Source organism: Lepisosteus oculatus, chromosome 7 (assembly GCF_040954835.1).
Source record: "Lepisosteus oculatus isolate fLepOcu1 chromosome 7, fLepOcu1.hap2, whole genome shotgun sequence".
Lineage (NCBI taxonomy): Eukaryota > Metazoa > Chordata > Actinopteri > Semionotiformes > Lepisosteidae > Lepisosteus > Lepisosteus oculatus.
The window spans coordinates 515558-535156 of record NC_090702.1 but is presented as its reverse complement, the minus strand read 5'-3'; the positions used below and the strand labels follow the sequence as shown (position 1 = coordinate 535156).

Here is a 19599-nt window from a genome sequence, read left to right as displayed (position 1 = left end):
AGTGAGGCGGACACACAGCAGCCTGTACTGCCCCGCACCGGGTGTGGGGTCAGTTTCAGGGCAGTGTGGGGGCAGTTTCAGGGCAGTGTGGGGGCAGTTTCAGGGCAGTGTGGGGTCAGTTTCAGGGCGGTGTGGGGTCAGTATCAGGGCAGTGTGGGGTCAGTATCGGGGCAGTGTGGGGGCAGTTTCAGGGCAGTGTGGGGGCAGTTTCAGGGCAGTGTGTCAGTATCGGGGCAGTGTGGGGGCAGTATCAGGGTAGTGTTGGGGCAGTATCAGGGCAGTGTGGGGGCAGTATCAGGGCAGTGTGTCAGTATCGGGGCAGTGTGGGGGCAGTATCAGGGTAGTGTTGGGGCAGTATCAGGGCAGTGTGGGGGCAGTATCAGGGCAGTGTGTCAGTATCGGGGCAGTGTGGGGGCAGTATCAGGGCAGTGTGGGGGCAGTATCAGGGCAGTGTGGGGTCAGTATCAGGGCAGTGTGTGGGCAGTGTGGGGGCAGTATCAGGGCAGTGTGTGGGCAGTGTGGGGGCAGTATCAGGGCAGTGTGGGGGCAGTTTCAGGGCAGTGTGGGGTCAGTATCAGGGCAGTGTGTCAGTATCGGGGCAGTGTGGGGGCAGTATCGGGGCAGTATCAGGGCAGTGTGGGGTCAGTCACCCCCATACTGCCTGATATCAGATTCAAGGCCATGTCCAGTTGCTCTGCGGTCGGAGGCTGGGAGTGTGGGGTCACTCTGCTCTGTGCCGGGGCTGTATTGAGTCAGTGCTCAGTCAGTACCGTTCTCTTTGCAAAGCACAAACAGCAGCTCTGCAGCACAGTGCTTGACGTCGGTGTCCACATGGGTCATCAGGCGGACCAGCTTGTTCCGGAGCGTCGAGCCCACTTCTGGACGACTGAGGACGTCTCTGAGAGGGGGGAGGACCTGAGAGGTCAGAGAGAGGTCACTGTACACTTACACTGACCGGCAGGACACCACAGTACACTAACACTGACCAGCTGGACACCACTGTACACTAAGACTGAGTGACTGGACCGACTGGACAGCGCTGAGGGACTGGACCGACTAGTCTGACTGGACAGCGCTGAGGGACTGGACTGACAGGACTGACTGGACAGTGCTGAGGGACTGGCCTGGCTGGACCAACTGGACAGCGCTGAGGGACTGGACTGACTGGACCAACTGGACAGCGCTGAGGGACTGGCCTGGCTGGACTGACTGGACAGCGCTGAGGGACTGGCCTGGCTGGACCAACTGGACAGCGCTGAGGGACTGGCCTGGTCTGGCTGGACCGACTGGACAGCGCTGAGGGACTGGCCTGGCTGGACCGACTGGACAGCGCTGAGGGACTGGACCGACTGGACAGCGCTGAGGGACTGGCCTGACTGGCCTGGCTGGACAGCGCTGAGGGACTGGCCTGACTGGCCTGGCTGGACACACCTGGCTGCGCAGGTAGCGGCGCGTCTCTCTGTGCGCCCGGGAGCTCTCGGTCAGCAGGTTCAGCACGGGGGTCAGCTTCTCCCTCAGCTTCTCGCCCTGCCAAGAGCAAGAGCGACCGTCGTCTTCGTCAGCACACACAGACACCCCCCCCCCGCACAGCCACGCACCCCCCGAGTCACACAGTTCACCAGCGCCCCACTTGGAGCCGGCAAGGACACCCACTTTCTACGGCCCCCCGAGATCAGCCCCACTTCCGCCCCCCCGTCGATCTGGGTTCCGCTGCTCCACACAGCCCTGAACTAGGCACCAGTGGTTCTGTTCTGACCCGGTCCAGCCGCCTCTCCATGAAGCCCAGCAGCGCCTCCACGCAGTCCATGTTGATGCCCATGTACTCGGCCGAGCCCGGGCCCACCCTGACCGCCAGCAGCACGTCCAGGCAGGACAGGGGCAGCAGAGACAGCACGTTCACCGTGTGGCTGGGGGACAGGAGCAGGGGGCAGAATTAGTACAGCAGCTCGGCGGCCCCCCGCCCCCCCAGCCGCCCGCGCAGGCCCCACGCACACACGTCTCCCAGTTACCCTTGCAGCTCCTCCCTCTGCTCCTCCCCCTCGCAGTTCACCAGCAGGCAGTGGCGCAGCATGGCCGCCAGGTGGCGGTAGAGAGCAGCCTCCTCCTGCGGAGACAGAGACAACATTAAGAGAGAGAAGGGATGGGAGATCCCTTTATTGGCCATATACTGTACAGTGTCTTGCATGAGGAATGTGTCTTCTCTCAGACCCCAGCTCGCTCTCCAGGAGACACACACACAGGGAGAGAAGCTGGGGGTCAGAGCGCAGGGTCAGACATTTATACGGCGCCCCTGGAGCAGCAGGGGTTCAGGGCCTTGCTCAGGGGCCCAACGCAGTAGGATTCCTCTGCCGGCCGTGGGATTCGAACCGGCAGCCTCCCAGTCACAGGCGCAGGTCCTGAGCCACAGAGCCACCGCTCCGTTCCGCCCCATCACTCGCGAGGCTCCAGTAGGGTCTGATGCCAGCCTGAACTACTCAGTCATTTCTGTTCCCAGTACCCCCGAGACACACGGATCAACAATTCGACTGCTCTCGCCCCTCAGTGACGGGGCCTCGGTGTGCTGCCTCTTCTGGCAGGTGCCCTGCCCGGCTCACTGCTCTGCCCGGCTCACTGTCCCGCCCGGCTCACTGCTCTGCCCGGCTCACTGTCCCGCCCGGCTCACTGCCCCGCCCGGCTCACTGCTCGGGGTTTTTTTGCAGCGATATTCCCAGCTTGCTGAGTGACTGGCTCATTACCCGGATTGGTGCCCTGCTCTTCCATGTCTCTGCCTTTGGCTGGATCTGTGGCCGGGTGTTGCCCTGCGCTGACTGACCTACTCTGACAGCCTCTGTGCTCTGGTGGGTTCTGCTCTCTGACTGGTCCACTGCTCCGGATCATCTTAAGGCAAAGGACAGTTACTCCACCCTGAAAGTGCTTTATGATTTATGCAATTGGCTATTTGTAAGAGGACCAGTGGGGCTGTCTGTACTTTGCCCAGTTCTGACCCATACAAGGTCAAGTCTTTTCACAGTGACTCAGAAATCTGCTGCTTCGTCTGCAAGGATGGGTTACGCATTGTGATTATTCTCACCTCATCTACTGACGCCTTGTGGATGTTGCAGGTGATATTGAAAAGGATCTTGAGGATCTCAATGGCAAGCTGAGAGTCCTCCTGAGAGAGTGGGGGCACCAGACGGTCAGTCAGCACTTCATAACTGTCCCCCCAGCGCACACACAGGGCCCGCTCTAGGACATCTGTCAGGAGAGACACCCCTCTCTCCTGGAGAGGGAAAGAGGTTCATACACACACACCGACTGGACACTCCAGTACATGAACACTGCCCTGAGAGAGAGAGGGGTTCATACAGACACACTGACTGGACACTCCAGTACATGAACACTGCACTGAGAGAGAGAGGGGTTAATACACACACACTGACTGGACACTCTGGTACATTAACACTGCACTGAGAGAGAGGGGTTAATACACACACACACTGACTGGACACTCCAGTACATGAACACTGCACTGAGAGAGAGAGGGGTTAATACACACACACTGACTGGACACATACTTCCCTGGCTAGCTGACACCTCAGCTCCGGCCTCAGTGCGGTCAGCAGGAAGATCAGTCGCAGGTCATAGAACTGTCCAGCAGGGGGAGACCTGCTCTCTGCGCTGAGTTTCAAACGTCCTGCTAGACCTGACAGCAGCCTGAGAGGGAGAGGATTGAAGACAGAGGAGGTACATTAACACTGCACTGAGAGAGAGGGGTTCATACAGACACACTGACTGGACACTCCAGTACATGAACACTGCACTGAGAGAGAGAGAGGGGTTAATACAGACACACTGACTGGACACTCCAGTACATGAACACTGCACTGAGAGAGAGAGGGGTTAATACAGACACACTGACTGGACACTCCAGTACATTAACACTGCACTGAGAGAGAGAGGGGTTAATACACACACACTGACTGGACACTCCAGTACATGAACACTGCACTGAGAGAGAGAGGGGTTAATACAGACACACTGACTGGACACTCCAGTACATGAACACTGCACTGAGAGAGAGAGGGGTTCATACACACACACTGACTGGACACTCCAGTACATGAACACTGCACTGAGAGAGAGAGGGGTTAATACACACACACTGACTGGACACTCCAGTACATGAACACTGCACTGAGAGAGAGAGGGGTTCATACAGACACACTGACTGGACACTCCAGTACATGAACACTGCACTGAGAGAGAGAGGGGTTCATACACACACACTGACTGGACACTCCAGTACATGAACACTGCACTGAGAGAGAGAGGGGTTCATACAGACACACTGACTGGACACTCCAGTACATGAACACTGCACTGAGAGAGAGAGGGGTTCATACACACACACTGACTGGACACTCCAGTACATGAACACTGCACTGAGAGAGAGAGGGGTTCATACAGACACACTGACTGGACACTCCAGTACATTAACACTGCACTGAGAGAGAGAGGGATTAATACAGACACACTGACTGGACACTCCAGTACATGAACACTGCACTGAGAGAGAGAGGGGTTCATACAGACACACTGACTGGACACTCCAGTACATGAACACTGCACTGAGAGAGAGAGGGGTTAATACACACACACTGACTGGACCCTCCAGTACATGAACACTGCACTGAGAGAGAGAGGGGTTCATACACACACACTGACTGGACACTCCAGTACATTAACACTGCACTGAGAGAGAGAGGGGTTCATACAGACACACTGACACTATTGTCTGTAGTGCCATAAAAGTAAAGGGTCCAAGAAAGGAGTCTATACAGTGGGACAGCCCCTCTATCTCCTGATGGGATCTCCTGCTCGCTCACCTCAGTCTGCAGGCCTGCTCTTGCGCCCCCTGGCTGTTGTAGACCACATTGCAGAGGGCCTTCACTGCTTCAGTCCTGGAGACAGTGACGTCCTCACCGCCCCCACGGGCGACCTCTCTGTCTGCGCTCTGTATCCCAGCCAGCCGAGCCAGCGTCCGAACCCCCTCCTCCGAACTGAAGGGCCCCAGAGCCAGCCTGTCTCGCGACAGGATGCGGATGGTTTCCAGGCAGGAGAGGAGGCAGCAGGGCTGGAGGTCCTGGGCGAGAAACTGGATCAGGGCCTGTCCCAGCCTCTGAGGGAGAGAGAGAGGGGAGAGAGAGGGGAGAGAGAGTGGAGAGAGAGGAGAGAGAGGAGAGAGAGGAGAGAGAGAGGTGACAGAGAGGAGAGAGAGAGGAGAGAGAGAAGAGAGAGAGGAGAGAGAGGGAGAGAGGGAGAGAGGGACAGTGTGAGTCGTGGCCAGAAAGGAGTTTCCTCTTTGCTGAGGTTAGAACTGTTCTGAGAGGAAACTGCACAGTGAAGCTGCAGAACTGAGAACACTGACCTTTAACCCCTGACTGAAGACCCCCAGAGCCCCTGAAGGACTGGGGTCTCAGGGTCTGAACTGAGCCAGTTACTGTCCTCACACTGACCTTTAACCCCTGACTGAAGACCCCCCAGAGCCCCTGAAGGACTGGGGTCTCAGAGACTGAACTGAGCCAGTTACTGTCCTCACACTGACCTTTAACCCCTGACTGAAGACCCCCAGAGCCCCTGAAGGACTGGGGTCTCAGGGACTGAACTGAGCCAGTCACTGTCCTCATGAGCCCAGAATCACATTGACCTTTAACCCCTGAGTGAAGACCCCCAGGGCCCCTGAAGGACTGGGGCTCTCAGGGACTAAACTGAGCCAGTTACTGTCCTCACACTGACCTTTAACCCCTGACTGAAGACCCCTAGAGCCCCAGAGGACCAGGGTTGGAGACACTGCTATGACGGACACTGTTCTTTCTCATTTTCTCGTTTCAGGAATTTCTCAGTGTCTCATGTTTGTTTAATATACATAACTGACATGTTTTTCATTTTGTAAAACTCTGAATCTTTTAATTCTGCTGCGGTACACATGAGCTTCAACCAATTCCAGTTCAGGATTATCCCAGGACTAAAGGGAATACGAGGAATAACCAGGGACAGCCAGGACATCCGCATCTCACCTGCCGCAGCTTGAGCTCGGGATCATCGGAGCGATCCGAGTCGTAGTCGGAATCAGAGTCGGGAACATGCACCCGAAATTTGTTACGCCGGAACTGAGGCCAGCGATGGGAGAGACACACAGAGTCAGTGAGAGACGGGAGGGTAACAGGCCTTCCCAAATCCCAGAGAGCATTCCCTATCCAACACAGCCTTTCCCAAAACCCAGAGAGCATTCCCTATCCCACAGCCTTTCCCAGAACCCTGAGCACCTCCCTATCCCACACAGCCTTTCCCAAATCCCAGAGAGCATTCCCTATCCTACACAGCCTTTCCCAAATCCCAGAGAGCATTCCCTATCCCACAGCCTTTCCCAAATCCAAGAGAGCATTCCCTATCCCACAGCCTTTCCCAAATCCCAGAGAGCATTCCCTATCCTACACAGCCTTTCCCAAAACCCAGAGAGCATTCCCTATCCTACACAGCCTTTCCCAAATCCCAGAGAGCATTCCCTATCCCACAGCCTTTCCCAAATCCCAGAGAGCATTCCCTATCCCACAGCCTTTCCCAAATCCAAGAGAGCATTCCCTATCCCACAGCCTTTCCCAAATCCCAGAGAGCATTCCCTATCCCACAGCCTTTCCCAAATCCCAGAGAGCATTCCCTATCCCACAGCCTTTCCCAAAACCCAGAGAGCATTCCCTATCCCACAGCCTTTCCCAAAACCCAGAGAGCATTCCCTATCCCACAGCCTTTCCCAGAACCCTGAGCACCTCCCTATCCTACACAGCCTTTCCCAAATCCCAGAGAGCATTCCCTATCCCACAGCCTTTCCCAAAACCCAGAGAGCATTCCCTATCCCACAGCCTTTCCCAAAACCCAGAGAGCATTCCCTATCCTACAGCCTTTCCCAAAACCCAGAGAGCATTCCCTATCCAACACAGCCTTTCCCAAATCCCAGGAGCACTACTCTCACAAACCAAACAGTGTGATTATCGAATCCTGTCCAGATCACACGCATCGTAATTTCCTAATGTTTCCTGCAGTGACTGATGTTGTAGTAACATTTACAGACTTGAGTTGGAGTTAAGTCATGAACAGGGCAGTGTCAGATGTACCTGTAATAAAGCCCAGTGAGATCAGGGTAAAAACACAGTACAGTGCAGTGCAGTAAAGCACAGTGAGATTGTGGTGAAAGCGCAGTAACAGCGTGGCTCTGCTGAGTGAAGATTAGAGAGGTGCACTGTCAGAGGACAGCAGCTCATCCCTCAAGGTCAGTGCAGGGCTTTGAGAGTCCTGCTGACTCAGACCTGCTAATAACTTTAACAGTCTCTGCTCTCTCACACAGCAGACAGAGGAGTCTGGACTGGGCCAGTCTCTGCTCTCTCACACAGCAGACAGAGGAGTCTGGACTGGGCCAGTCTCTGCTCTCTCACACAGCAGACAGAGGAGTCTGGACTGGGCCAGTCACACGGGAATGGACAGACAGAGGACACACACACACACACATGGGAATGGACAGACAGTGGACACACACACACATGGGAATGGACAGACAGTGGACACACACACACATGGGAATGGACAGATAGTGGACACACGCACACATGGGAATGGACAGACAGTTGACACACGCACACAGGAATGGACAGACAGTGGACACACAGACACACACAGCGGACACAGCTCTGGAAGTCTAACGCTGTCTAGAGAAGCACTGGGGTTGGGGGAAGTTACCTCTTCCAGCTCCTGTTGCTGTAGCGCCAGTGGTCAGGGAGGAAGAGGAGGAGAGTGAAAGCAGACAAGAGCATGAACAGAGGAAGAGAAGACGGACGCAGTGGTGAAACATGAGAGTAGGGGGGCTCAGAGCCCCACTGGTGACAGGTCCACCCCGGGGTGACCCCCGGGACAGTGGCTCTAGCGAGGACATTGTTCCAGGGAACTGGATCATGGAAAGTGTGTTTGAAGAAGACTGCAGCCGAACAGCAGGATGATACGTCAGGAGGATGAGGCAGGGATACCAGTCTCAGGGCTACGTGGATCTGATCATATATTTTGCACACAAGGTAGACAGAATCAAACAGAACCTGTTCTTTATCCAGACAGTAGGCTACTGCCACTGCGCTGATGAGCTCTGTCACACTGCTGATGTCACAGGGCTGATGAGCTCTGTCACACTGCTGATGTCACAGGGCTGATGAGCTCCATCACACTGCTGATGTCACTCTGCCACCTGGTCACTATCCAAAATGGAAGCCTAACTGATGGGAAGAGAACATGCAGACTCTACACAGAAGGTGCTTCAGGCTGGAGATGAACCCCGGACCCCAGAGCTGAGACGCAGGAGTGCTGACTACTGTACCACCCTGTGGGCTATGTCTTTAGCAGACAGTGACCTGAACAGTGACCCCTGGGGCAGTGAGAGGGTCAGTGAGAGGGGTCAGCTGGAGACAGCTGAGCCGCTCAGTGTGAGAGCGCACTCTGAGCGGTCGGGCTGTGTCACTCGACTCCCAGCAGCAGCGCCTGTGGTGCGCTGTGGGATTGCGCAGGCAGACCGCGCTGGAACACAGGAGGAGTCCTGAGTGGACAGGGAGAGAAGTGCTGATCGCCAGATTACCACACTGCCACCCAATCGCTTAATCACACTAAGCTGCACCTGAACCCTGAGAGAGCAGGGATTGGGAAGCTCTGACACAGCACAACGGCTAATCTCCGCCCTGGGAGAGGGCGTGTGGACACAAGAGCGCTGAAGGGGCCCCTCGACATTCCTGCACATTTCTGAAAACTTTCTTTGAAAGAGTGAACTCCGGAATGATTCCTTATCTCTGTCTGATTCTGTCTTTCCTCAAACTCATGTGAACTCACCTTCCTTCTCTCCCTCTCTTCCACATTGAAGAAGAAGCACTGAGCATTCTGGAGAGAGAGAGAGGGGTTAATACAGACAAACTTACTGGACACTCCAGTACATTAACACTGCACTGAGAGAGAGAGGGGTTAATACAGACACACTGACTGGACACTCCAGTACATGAACACTGCACTGAGAGAGAGGGGTTAATACACACACACTGACTGGACACTCCAGTACATTAACACTGCACTGAGAGAGAGAGGGGTTAATACACACACACTGACTGGACACTCCAGTACATGAACACTGCACTGAGAGAGAGGGGTTAATACACACACACTGACTGGACACTCCAGTACATGAACACTGCACTGAGAGAGAGAGAGGGGTTAATACAGACACACTGACTGGACACTCCAGTACATTAACACTGCACTGAGAGAGAGAGGGGTTAATACAGACACACTGACTGGACACTCCAGTACATGAACACTGCACTGAGAGAGAGAGGGGTTAATACACACACACTGACTGGACACTCCAGTACATGAACACTGCACTGAGAGAGAGAGGGGTTAATACAGACACACTGACTGGACACTCCAGTACATTAACACTGCACTGAGAGAGAGAGGGGTTCATACAGACACACTGACTGGACACTCCAGTACATGAACACTGCACTGAGAGAGAGAGAGAGGGGTTCGTACAGACACACTGACTGGACACTCCAGTACCTCCTGGTTGTAGGTGTTGAGGTCTCTCTGGACTCTGTCTTGTTCTCCCAGCTCTATGCTCTTCAAGATCCTCTCCAGGTCCATCTGTGGTAAAAGACAGACCTGTTACTGTCCAGTCTGCCTCACACACACACACCAGTGACACACACTGCTGTGACTGTCCAGCCTCACACACACCAGTGACACACACTGCTGTGACTGTCCAGCCTGTCTCACACACACACACACACTGCTGTTACTGTCCAGTCTGCCTCACACACACACCAGTGACACACACTGCTGATACTGTCCACTCTGCCTCACACACACACACCAGTGACACACACTGCTGTGACTGTCCACTCTGCCTCACACACACACACCAGTGACACACACTCCTGTTACTGTCCACTCTGCCTCACACACACACACCAGTGACACACACTGCTGTGACTGTCCAGTCTGCCTCACACACACACACCAGTGACACACACTGCTGTGACTGTCCAGCCTCACACACTCACACACACACAGCAGGGACAGGAGACAGGTCTGCTCCAGTGAAACACTACTGTGACTGTCCAGCCTCACACACACACACACACACTCACACACACAGAGCAGGGACAGGACACAGGTCTGCTCCAGTGGGAGGAGCAGCAGCTGTTCCTGCTGCAGGTGAGAAATGAGCAGAGACGCTGTTTGTGTGGTTCTGTGTCCTGTAGGGGGCGCTGTCTGTGTCACCACCCTGCAGTCGCAGCTCCTTACATGTCAATGTGCAATAAAACAGTGAGAAGAAGAAAACAGAGACCAAGAGACCAAGCAGGAGTCTGTCCAGCAGGCGTGTGTGTGTACCGAGAGCAGGAGTCTGTCCAGCAGGCGTGTGTGTGTGCCGAGAGCAGGAGTCTGTCCAGCAGGCGTGCGTGTGTGCCGAGAGCAGGAGTCTGTCCAGCAGGCGTGCGTGTGTGCCGAGAGCAGGAGTCTGTCCAGCAGGTGTGTGTGTGTACCGAGAGCAGGAGTCTGTCCAGCAGGCGTGCGTGTGTGCCGAGAGCAGGAGTCTGTCCAGCAGGCGTGCGTGTGTGCCGAGAGCAGGAGTCTGTCCAGCAGGTGTGTGTGTGTACCGAGAGCAGGAGTCTGTCCAGCAGGCGTGCGTGTGTGCCGAGAGCAGGAGTCTGTCCAGCAGGTGTGTGTGTGTACCGAGAGCAGGAGTCTGTCCAGCAGGTGTGCGTGTGTACCGAGAGCAGGAGTCTGTCCAGCAGGCGTGTGTGTGTGCCGAGAGCAGGGGTCTGTCCAGCAGGCGTGTGTGTGTGCCGAGAGCAGGGGTCTGTCCAGCAGGCGTGTGTGTGTGCCGAGAGCAGGGGTCTGTCCAGCAGGCGTGTGTGTGTGCCGAGAGCAGGAGTCTGTCCAGCAGGCGTGTGTGTGTGCCGAGAGCAGGGGTCTGTCCAGCAGGCGTGTGTGTGTGCCGAGAGCAGGGGTCTGTCCAGCAGGCGTGTGTGTGTGCCGAGAGCAGGAGTCTGTCCAGCAGGCGTGTGTGTGTGTACCGAGAGCAGGAGTCTGTCCAGCAGGCGTGTGTGTGTGCCGAGAGCAGGAGTCTGTCCAGCAGGCGTGTGTGTGTGCCGAGAGCAGGGGTCTGTCCAGCAGGCGTGTGTGTGTGCCGAGAGCAGGGGTCTGTCCAGCAGGCGTGTGTGTGTGCGGAGAGCAGGAGTCTGTCCAGCAGGTGTGTGTGTGTACCGAGAGCAGGAGTCTGTCCAGCAGGCGTGTGTGTGTGCCGAGAGCAGGAGTCTGTCCAGCAGGCGTGTGTGTGTGCCGAGAGCAGGGGTCTGTCCAGCAGGCGTGTGTGTGTGCCGAGAGCAGGGGTCTGTCCAGCAGGCGTGTGTGTGTGCCGAGAGCAGGAGTCTGTCCAGCAGGCGTGTGTGTGTGCCGAGAGCAGGGGTCTGTCCAGCAGGCGTGTGTGTGTGCCGAGAGCAGGAGTCTGTCCAGCAGGCGTGTGTGTGTGCCGAGAGCAGGAGTCTGTCCAGCAGGCGTGTGTGTGTGCCGAGAGCAGGAGTCTGTCCAGCAGGCGTGTGTGTGTGTACCGAGAGCAGGAGTCTGTCCAGCAGGCGTGTGTGTGTGCCGAGAGCAGGAGTCTGTCCAGCAGGCGTGTGTGTGTGCCGAGAGCAGGAGTCTGTCCAGCAGGCGTGCGTGTGTGCCGAGAGCAGGAGTCTGTCCAGCAGGTGTGTGTGTGTACCGAGAGCAGGAGTCTGTCCAGCAGGCGTGCGTGTGTGCCGAGAGCAGGAGTCTGTCCAGCAGGTGTGTGTGTGTACCGAGAGCAGGAGTCTGTCCAGCAGGTGTGTGTGTGTACCGACCTGTCTGTCTCCGAGACACTCGCACTAGGAAGACGGGAGTTCTCCTTCACCCAGAGCGCAGCGCTGACTGGAGTCTGTCTCGCCTGCTCTCGCACCCCTGCCCTGTCCCCAGATGGATGCCGAACTGTTGCTCTCCTGAACCGGACAGCGCACCTCTCCCTCTGTCCTACCCGACGCCTGCAGACTCCGGGCTGAGACGAGCCGCAGCCTGTGTGTCCTTCTCGCTGTGTCCCTAATCCCGCTGAGGAATCCCCCTTAATCCCTCCTGTCAGTCACCCTCTCCTGAGGCCCTGGCTCAGTCAGCGACATGGGAAAAGCACAGTACAGCGCAGTAAAGCCCAGTGAGAGCGGGGTAAAAGCACAGTACAGTGCAGTAAAGGACAGTGAGAGCAGGGTAAAAGCACAGTACAGCGCAGTAAAGCCCAGTGAGATCAGGGTATAAACCCAGAACAGTGCAGTAAAACCCAGTGAGATCAGGGTATAAACACAGTACAGCGCAGTAAAACCCAGTGAGATCAGGGTATAAACCCAGAACAGTGCAGTAAAACCCAGTGAGATCAGGGTATAAACCCAGTACAGTGCAGTAAAACCCAGTGAGATCAGGGTATAAACCCAGAACAGTGCAGTAAAACCCAGTGAGATCAGGGTATAAACACAGTACAGTGCAGTAAAACCCAGTGAGATCAGGGTATAAACACAGTACAGCGCAGGAAAGCGCAGTGAGATCAGGGTATAAACCCAGTACAGTGCAGTAAAACCCAGTGAGATCAGGGTATAAACCCAGAACAGTGCAGTAAAACCCAGTGAGATCAGGGTATAAACACAGTACAGTGCAGTAAAACCCAGTGAGATCAGGGTATAAACACAGTACAGCGCAGGAAAGCGCAGTGAGATCAGGGTATAAACCCAGTACAGTGCAGTAAAACCCAGTGAGATCAGGGTATAAGCCCAGTACAGCGCAGTAAAACCCAGTAAGATCAGGGTATAAACACAGTACAGCGCAGTAAAGCGCAGTGAGATCATGGTGGAAACAGATAAATGGACAGGCACGACAGTCACACACAGTACCGCCCCAGAGCATCGCCACCCCTGACCCAGACCAGGGGCAGAGTCCTGCCCCGCCCCGCCCCACGCACGGGCACTGCCACGGCCGCGCCGCGCTACTGCAGGAGATTCTCGAGACCGAACGTGTCCTGCAGGAGTCCTGCAGCATCAGAGCCTCAGATCGCAGGGAAAACGAGAGCTCATCCTCATCGGGGCAAAGCGGGACTCGGGGGGAGACACCGCCGGCACGGGCGAGTGACCGCAGAAGGCCCACGCCGCGGGTGGCAAACACGCTCCCGCCCCCGGTCTGCGGGGACCGTGGGTGCAGTCACTCAGCTCGGCGCCCGGCGGCCGTGGTGCTCACCGAGCCGTGGACGTGGCCGCGGACGCGCCGGGACGGCGCCGCCCCCACGGGAGCTCGCGAGCCGGCGGCGGAGCGCAGCCACTATCCCCCCACCTTGCGTGGGGAGTCCAGCCGGACCCGAGACCCGGACTCCACACTGGCGCGCTGGGGTAGGGAGCCCCGACACGCCACCCGCGTGAGAGTGTCCCCTGCGTGTGTGTGTGTGTATGCGTGTGACAGCGGAAACACCCACGTAAAAGCACACAGACAGACATATTTCTCTCACTTTCGTGCTGCTGTTGCAGGAAGCGATGTCGTCACAGAGCTCGCCTCCTTCCCAGGTGACGTCACGCCGCTCTGTTAACCCCTTCGGCGGCGGGAGCGCAGTGAAAGCCCGGTTTTCCGCGTCGGCCATTTATATGTCTAAGGAGTGTCTGTTTGTTATATAGTGGGACATATAAACCAAGTCCTGTTGATTTCTGAGGACAGGCTCAGTGACCACAGCCTGGACGCAGACACTGGACACAGACAGACCTGGCTGCCCAGAGAGGACAGGCTCAGTGACAACAGCCTGGACACACACTGGACACAGACAGACCTGGCTGCCCAGAGAGGACAGGCTCAGTGACCACAGCCTGGACACAGACACTGGACACAGACAGACCTGGCTGCCCAGAGAGGACAGGCTCAGTGACAACAGCCTGGACACACACTGGACACAGACAGACCTGGCTGCCCAGAGAGGACAGGCTCAGTGACCACAGCCTGGACGCAGACACTGGACACAGACAGACCTGGATCCCCAGAGAGGACAGGCTCAGTGACCACAGCCTGGACACAGACACTGGACACAGACAGACCTGGCTGCCCAGAGAGGACAGGCTCAGTGACAACAGCCTGGACACACACTGGACACAGACAGACCTGGCTGCCCAGAGAGGACAGGCTCAGTGACCACAGCCTGGACACAGACACTGGACACAGACAGACCTGGCTGCCCAGAGAGGACAGGCTCAGTGACAACAGCCTGGACACACACTGGACACAGACAGACCTGGCTGCCCAGAGAGGACAGGCTCAGTGACCACAGCCTGGACACAGACACTGGACACAGACAGACCTGGCTGCCCAGAGAGGACAGGCTCAGTGACCACAGCCTGGACACAGACACTGGACACAGACAGACCTGGCTGCCCAGAGAGGACAGGCTCAGTGACCACAGCCTGGCCTCCGTGTCTCAGTGTCTGGGGGGTTATGTCTGCTGCTCTGTGCCTGTTTGCTATATTAGGATGAGCAGCTGGTCCTTAGCCCACATGCAGTCTGAGACATCAGAGGCTGCTGAGGCGATCAGGGCTCTTTGATTAAAGAGCAGCAGGGCTCTTGTGTGCTGATGGAATTACAGCTGGTGGCCAAGGACAGGACCCCCATGAGCCCCCAGGGAAATGCACTCCACAGATAAGCCACCTAATCAATCAATTACTCAGCTGCACATGTCCAGGGCGTTCATGCCGAAGGAGGCAGGAGGTCAGCCAGGAGTACAGTCCTGGGCTGAACACGATGGCCTCGATGATCTGGGGGTGAAACGTAGAGCAATATCAGGGCCCGAACCCAGACAGGACAGGGCCAGAGACAGTGACACAGCCCTCCCACAGATTCTACACCCCCCCCCCACACTCTCTCTCCTGCTGTCCAGACACCCCCAGTCTCTCCTGCTCTCCAGACCCCCCCAGTCTCTCCTGCTCTCCAGACCCCCGGTCTCTCCTGCTCTCCAGACACCCCGTCTCTCCTGCTCTCCAGACACCCCGTCTCTCCTGCTCTCCAGACCCCCAGTCTCTCCTGCTCTCCAGACACCCCGTCTCTCCTGCTCTCCAGACACCCGGTCTCTCCTGCTCTCCAGACCCCCAGTCTCTCCTGCTCTCCAGACCCCCCGTCTCTCCTGCTCTCCAGACACCCCCAGTCTCTCCTGCTCTCCAGACCCCCCGTCTCTCCTGCTCTCCAGACCCCCCGTCTCTCCTGCTCTCCAGACACCCCCGGTCTCTCCTGCTCTCCAGACACCCCCGGTCTCTCCTGCTCTCCAGACCCCCCGTCTCTCCTGCTCTCCAGACCCCCAGTCTCTCCTGCTCTCCAGACACCCCGTCTCTCCTGCTCTCCAGACCCCCCGTCTCTCCTGCTCTCCAGACCCCCAGTCTCTCCTGCTCTCCAGACCCCCCCGGTCTCTCCTGCTCTCCAGACACCCCGTCTCTCCTGCTCTCCAGACCCCCCGTCTCTCCTGCTCTCCAGACACCCCCGGTCTCTCCTGCTCTCCAGACCCCCCGTCTCTCCTGCTCTCCAGACACCCCCGGTCTCTCCTGCTCTCCAGACACCCCGTCTCTCCTGCTCTCCAGACCCCCAGTCTCTCCTGCTCTCCAGACACCCCCGGTCTCTCCTGCTCTCCAGACACCCCCAGTCTCTCCTGCTCTCCAGACCCCCAGTCTCTCCTGCTCTCCAGACCCCCCGTCTCTCCTGCTCTCCAGACCCCCCGTCTCTCCTGCTCTCCAGACACCCCCAGTCTCTCCTGCTCTCCAGACACCCCGTCTCTCCTGCTCTCCAGACCCCCCGTCTCTCCTGCTCTCCAGACCCCCCGGTCTCTCCTGCTCTCCAGACACCCCGTCTCTCCTGCTCTCCAGACCCCCCGTCTCTCCTGCTCTCCAGACCCCCCGTCTCTCCTGCTCTCCAGACACCCCCAGTCTCTCCTGCTCTCCAGACACCCCCAGTCTCTCCTGCTCTCCAGACACCCCGTCTCTCCTGCTCTCCAGACCCCCCGTCTCTCCTGCTCTCCAGACACCCCGTCTCTCCTGCTCTCCAGACCCCCCGTCTCTCCTGCTCTCCAGACCCCCGGTCTCTCCTGCTCTCCAGACACCCCCGGTCTCTCCTGCTCTCCAGACCCCCAGTCTCTCCTGCTCTCCAGACACCCCCGGTCTCTCCTGCTGTCCAGACCGCTCAGGAAGACAGGAGATAAGTGTTTCTGTTTCTCCTTGATGTGTTTGTCTGAGAGATGGGCTGTTTGAAGTGAGGGCTGGGGGGAGATGGGGGGAGATGGGGGCTGTTGCTAGCTGGAGGGACAGAGATGGGGGCTCTTTGAGGAAGGGGGTGTGTCAGTATGTATATAGAGGAGGTGAGCAGCTCCGCACTGTCATCGTCTCACGCAGACACAGGGAGGACAGACTCGGACAACCAGAAACCAGTCAACAGGACAGACCTGATCACAGCCTGCTCACAGAGACAGACACACAGCTACCTGATCACAGAGACTCACAGACACCTGCTCACAGAGACAGACACACAGCTACCTGATCACAGAGACACACAGACACCTGCTCACAGAGACAGACACACAGCTACCTGATCACAGAGACACACAGACACCTGCTCACAGAGACAGACACACAGCTACCTGATCACAGAGACAGACACACAGCTACCTGATCACAGAGACAGACACACAGCTACCTGATCACAGAGACACACAGACACCTGCTCACAGAGACAGACACACAGACACCTGCTCACAGAGACAGACACACAGCTACCTGATCACAGAGACACACAGACACCTGCTCACAGAGACAGACATACAGCTACCTGATCACAGAGACACACAGACACCTGCTCACAGAGACAGACACACTGACAAACACAGCTACTTGCTCACAGAGACAGACATTGTTTATCAACAGAAATAGACAAACACAGTTACCTGACCACAGTCACTTACAGACACCAGGTAAAGACACAGATGCACAGAGACAGACAGACAGACCACAGAGACTGACAGACACAAAGCAAGACAGACAGGTACCTGTGTGTAGCTACACTGTGCTCACAGGCAGAGAGACAGACAGACCCAGACAGGACACACAGAGACAGACAGAGGGCTCTGCGCTGTGTTGCTGTGATATTCCAGCCCAGGGGAGACCGGAGAGCTGGAGCTGAACCCCAGAACTGCCAGGAGTGTGAGTGTTTTCAATTCTTCTGTCTTCTTCTATGTGATCAGGGGTTCAGTGAGTTGGACAGAGGACATGTGTCCAGTCAGCTTGTAGTAATGTATTCTTGTGTACATTGTGCAGAGTGTTCAGTCTCTTTCTGTTATTGTACTGTAGTGTTCAGTCAGTTGGTATTCGTGTACTGTAGTGTCCAGGCAGTCAGTGTTAAAGTGCAGAAGTGTCCAGTTGGTCAGTTAATAATTTGCTGTTGTGTTCTGTCAGTCAGTATTACTGTGCTGTAGTGTCAGTTTGATCAGTGGTAATATTCTCTAATACATTACTGTTCACAATGGGTTCTCTCTCTCCTGTCTCCTCAGTCCAGTCTCTCTCTCTCCTGTGTGCTGACCTGTCCAGTCTCTCTCTCTCTCCCGTCTCCTCAGTGCAGTATCAGTGTGCTGACCTGTCCACTCTCTCTCTCTCCTGTCTCCTCAGTGCAGTATCAGTGTGCTGACCTGTCCAGTCTCTCTCTCTCCGGTCTCCTCAGTGCAGTATCAGTGTGCTGACCTGTCCAGTCTCTCTCTCTCCTGTGTGCTGACCTGTCCAGTCTCTCTCTCCTCTCTCCTCAGTGCAGTATCAGTGTGCTGACCTGTCCACTCTCTCTCTCTCTCTCTCGACTCCTCAGTACAGTTTCAGTGTGCTGACCTGTCCACTCTCTCTCTCCTGTCTCCTCAGTGCAGTATCAGTGTGCTGACCTGTCCACTCTCTCTCCTGTCTCCTCAGTGCAGTCTCTCTCTCTGCTCTCTGTCCGTCTCGCAGGATGCGGCGCCTGTTTCTCTTCCTGACTGCCCTGGCTGTACTCTCTAGCCTGCCCCCTGCTGGCCAGGGCATGGTACTGCGCAGGCTGTGTGGGACTCACCTGGTGGAGGCCCTGCTCTTTGTCTGTGGAGAGAAGGGTGTGTTCTACAGGCCAGGCAGAGGAGACCGAGCTGTGGAGAGAGCAGAGGACGGGAGGGGTGAAAGAGAGTACTTCTACCGTCCAAAGAGAGGCAGGAGGGAGGAGGCCATTGGTGAGGAACAAAGAAAACAAAACAACATATAAGAAACTGGGGGCGGGGCTACTGCTACAACAGGAGCTACAGTCCCAGTACAGCAGGACAGTAGAGCCCCACAAACCGAAGGGATAAGTGAAGGTAGAGGGAGACACTGACGAGCCCTGGGTATTTATTTGCTAAATGACCTGACTGTCAGGAGGCAAATGCAGATTAATCTAGAATCAGCTGTGTGATTCACTCCTCTTTTTCCTAAATTAACCATGTTAACATTTCAGTGAACACCTAAAAGACCTGTTTAATCTAATAATGTCCCAGACTCAGAGGACAGCATATTATCCAGACAGCAGAGGCCCTAACTCTCTTGTGTGCTGGTCTCCTAGGGATCGTGCTGAGAGCGAGCGCTCCCTATGGTCCGGACGCTGGTGTTGTCCTCCAGGACAGTGCGGAGGATGGACTGAGCAAGAGAGGAATCGTGGAACAGTGCTGCCACTACTACTGCAACTTCTGGGACCTGGAGAACTACTGCAACACCTAGAGACACAGAGACCAGGAGCTGGGAGGTGTGAGAGTGAGAGAGAGGGGTTAATACACACACACTGACTGGACACTCCAGTACATTAACACTGCACTGAGTGAGAGAGGTGTTCATACACACACACTGACTGGACACTCCAGTACATTAACACTGCACTGAGTGAGAGAGGGGTTCATACACACACACTGACTGGACACTCCAGTACATTAACACTGCACTAAGAGAGAGAGGGGTTAATACACACACACACTGACTGGACACTCCAGTACATGAACACTGCACTGAGAGAGAGGGGTTAATACAGACACTGAACACCACCATGTGTTAAGACAGATCACGTGGACTATCTGGACAGTGTGATGTATTAACTCTGTACACGGGGTCAGAAGAAGAGTCAAGTGTCCAAAGGAAAATGAACGTCCATCATGAACACATCACCAGCAGCTTCAGTTCTGTATTGTCAACATCTAACATGTCGAACCATCAGAAGATGAATAAATGGAAGGAATTGAACCCTTCAGAATGAAGTGATCGCGTTGTCAGTGCATATTGATCCTTGTCTGTAAGGGGTTGTGGGGCAGTAGATACTGCAGAGCCAGAGACTGACCACTGCACTGAGACTGGCTACAGCGATCTGCACACAAGCAACATGGAGCATATCTACAACATGTGAATATATGTGCGTGTAAGCTGTATCCACAGTGTGTGTGTGACCAGT

General features: G+C 56.0%; 2 protein-coding genes across 10 annotated transcripts in view; one reads left to right on the top strand and one right to left on the bottom strand.

The window, feature by feature from the left end:
• Positions 1-13688, bottom strand: part of LOC107078106 (synembryn-A) — a 14853-nt gene extending 1165 nt beyond the window's left edge. The window contains exons 1-12 of one of the 6 annotated variants that reach the window (XM_069191852.1): positions 13619-13688; positions 9622-9705; positions 8899-8946; positions 7771-7788; positions 6057-6149; positions 4866-5158; positions 3555-3693; positions 3071-3259; positions 2010-2104; positions 1757-1907; positions 1432-1527; positions 771-915 (exon numbers count right to left, since the gene is read on the bottom strand). In XM_069191852.1, the coding sequence (XP_069047953.1) occupies positions 771-915; positions 1432-1527; positions 1757-1907; positions 2010-2104; positions 3071-3259; positions 3555-3693; positions 4866-5158; positions 6057-6149; positions 7771-7788; positions 8899-8946; positions 9622-9705 (1351 nt within the window). In that variant the 5' untranslated portion in view covers positions 13619-13688. The other 5 variants (XM_069191854.1, XM_069191853.1, XM_069191851.1 and 2 more) reach the window with 5 other exon arrangements.
• Positions 13420-19412, top strand: LOC138240739 (insulin). Of its 4 annotated transcripts, none has more exons than XM_069191956.1 (3): positions 13420-13502; positions 18111-18361; positions 18727-19412. In XM_069191956.1, the coding sequence occupies exons 2-3, from the start codon at positions 18112-18114 to the stop codon at positions 18879-18881; spliced, it is 405 nt and encodes a 134-aa protein (XP_069048057.1). In that variant the 5' UTR covers positions 13420-13502; position 18111; the 3' UTR covers positions 18882-19412. The 4 variants fall into 4 exon arrangements, with proteins under 4 accessions (XP_069048057.1, XP_069048058.1, XP_069048056.1 ...); XM_069191957.1 differs by having other exon boundaries at positions 13422-13502; positions 18075-18361; XM_069191955.1 differs by lacking the exon at positions 13420-13502 and adding an exon at positions 16041-17324 and having other exon boundaries at positions 18075-18361.
• The last annotated feature ends 187 nt before the right edge of the window (positions 19413-19599 follow it).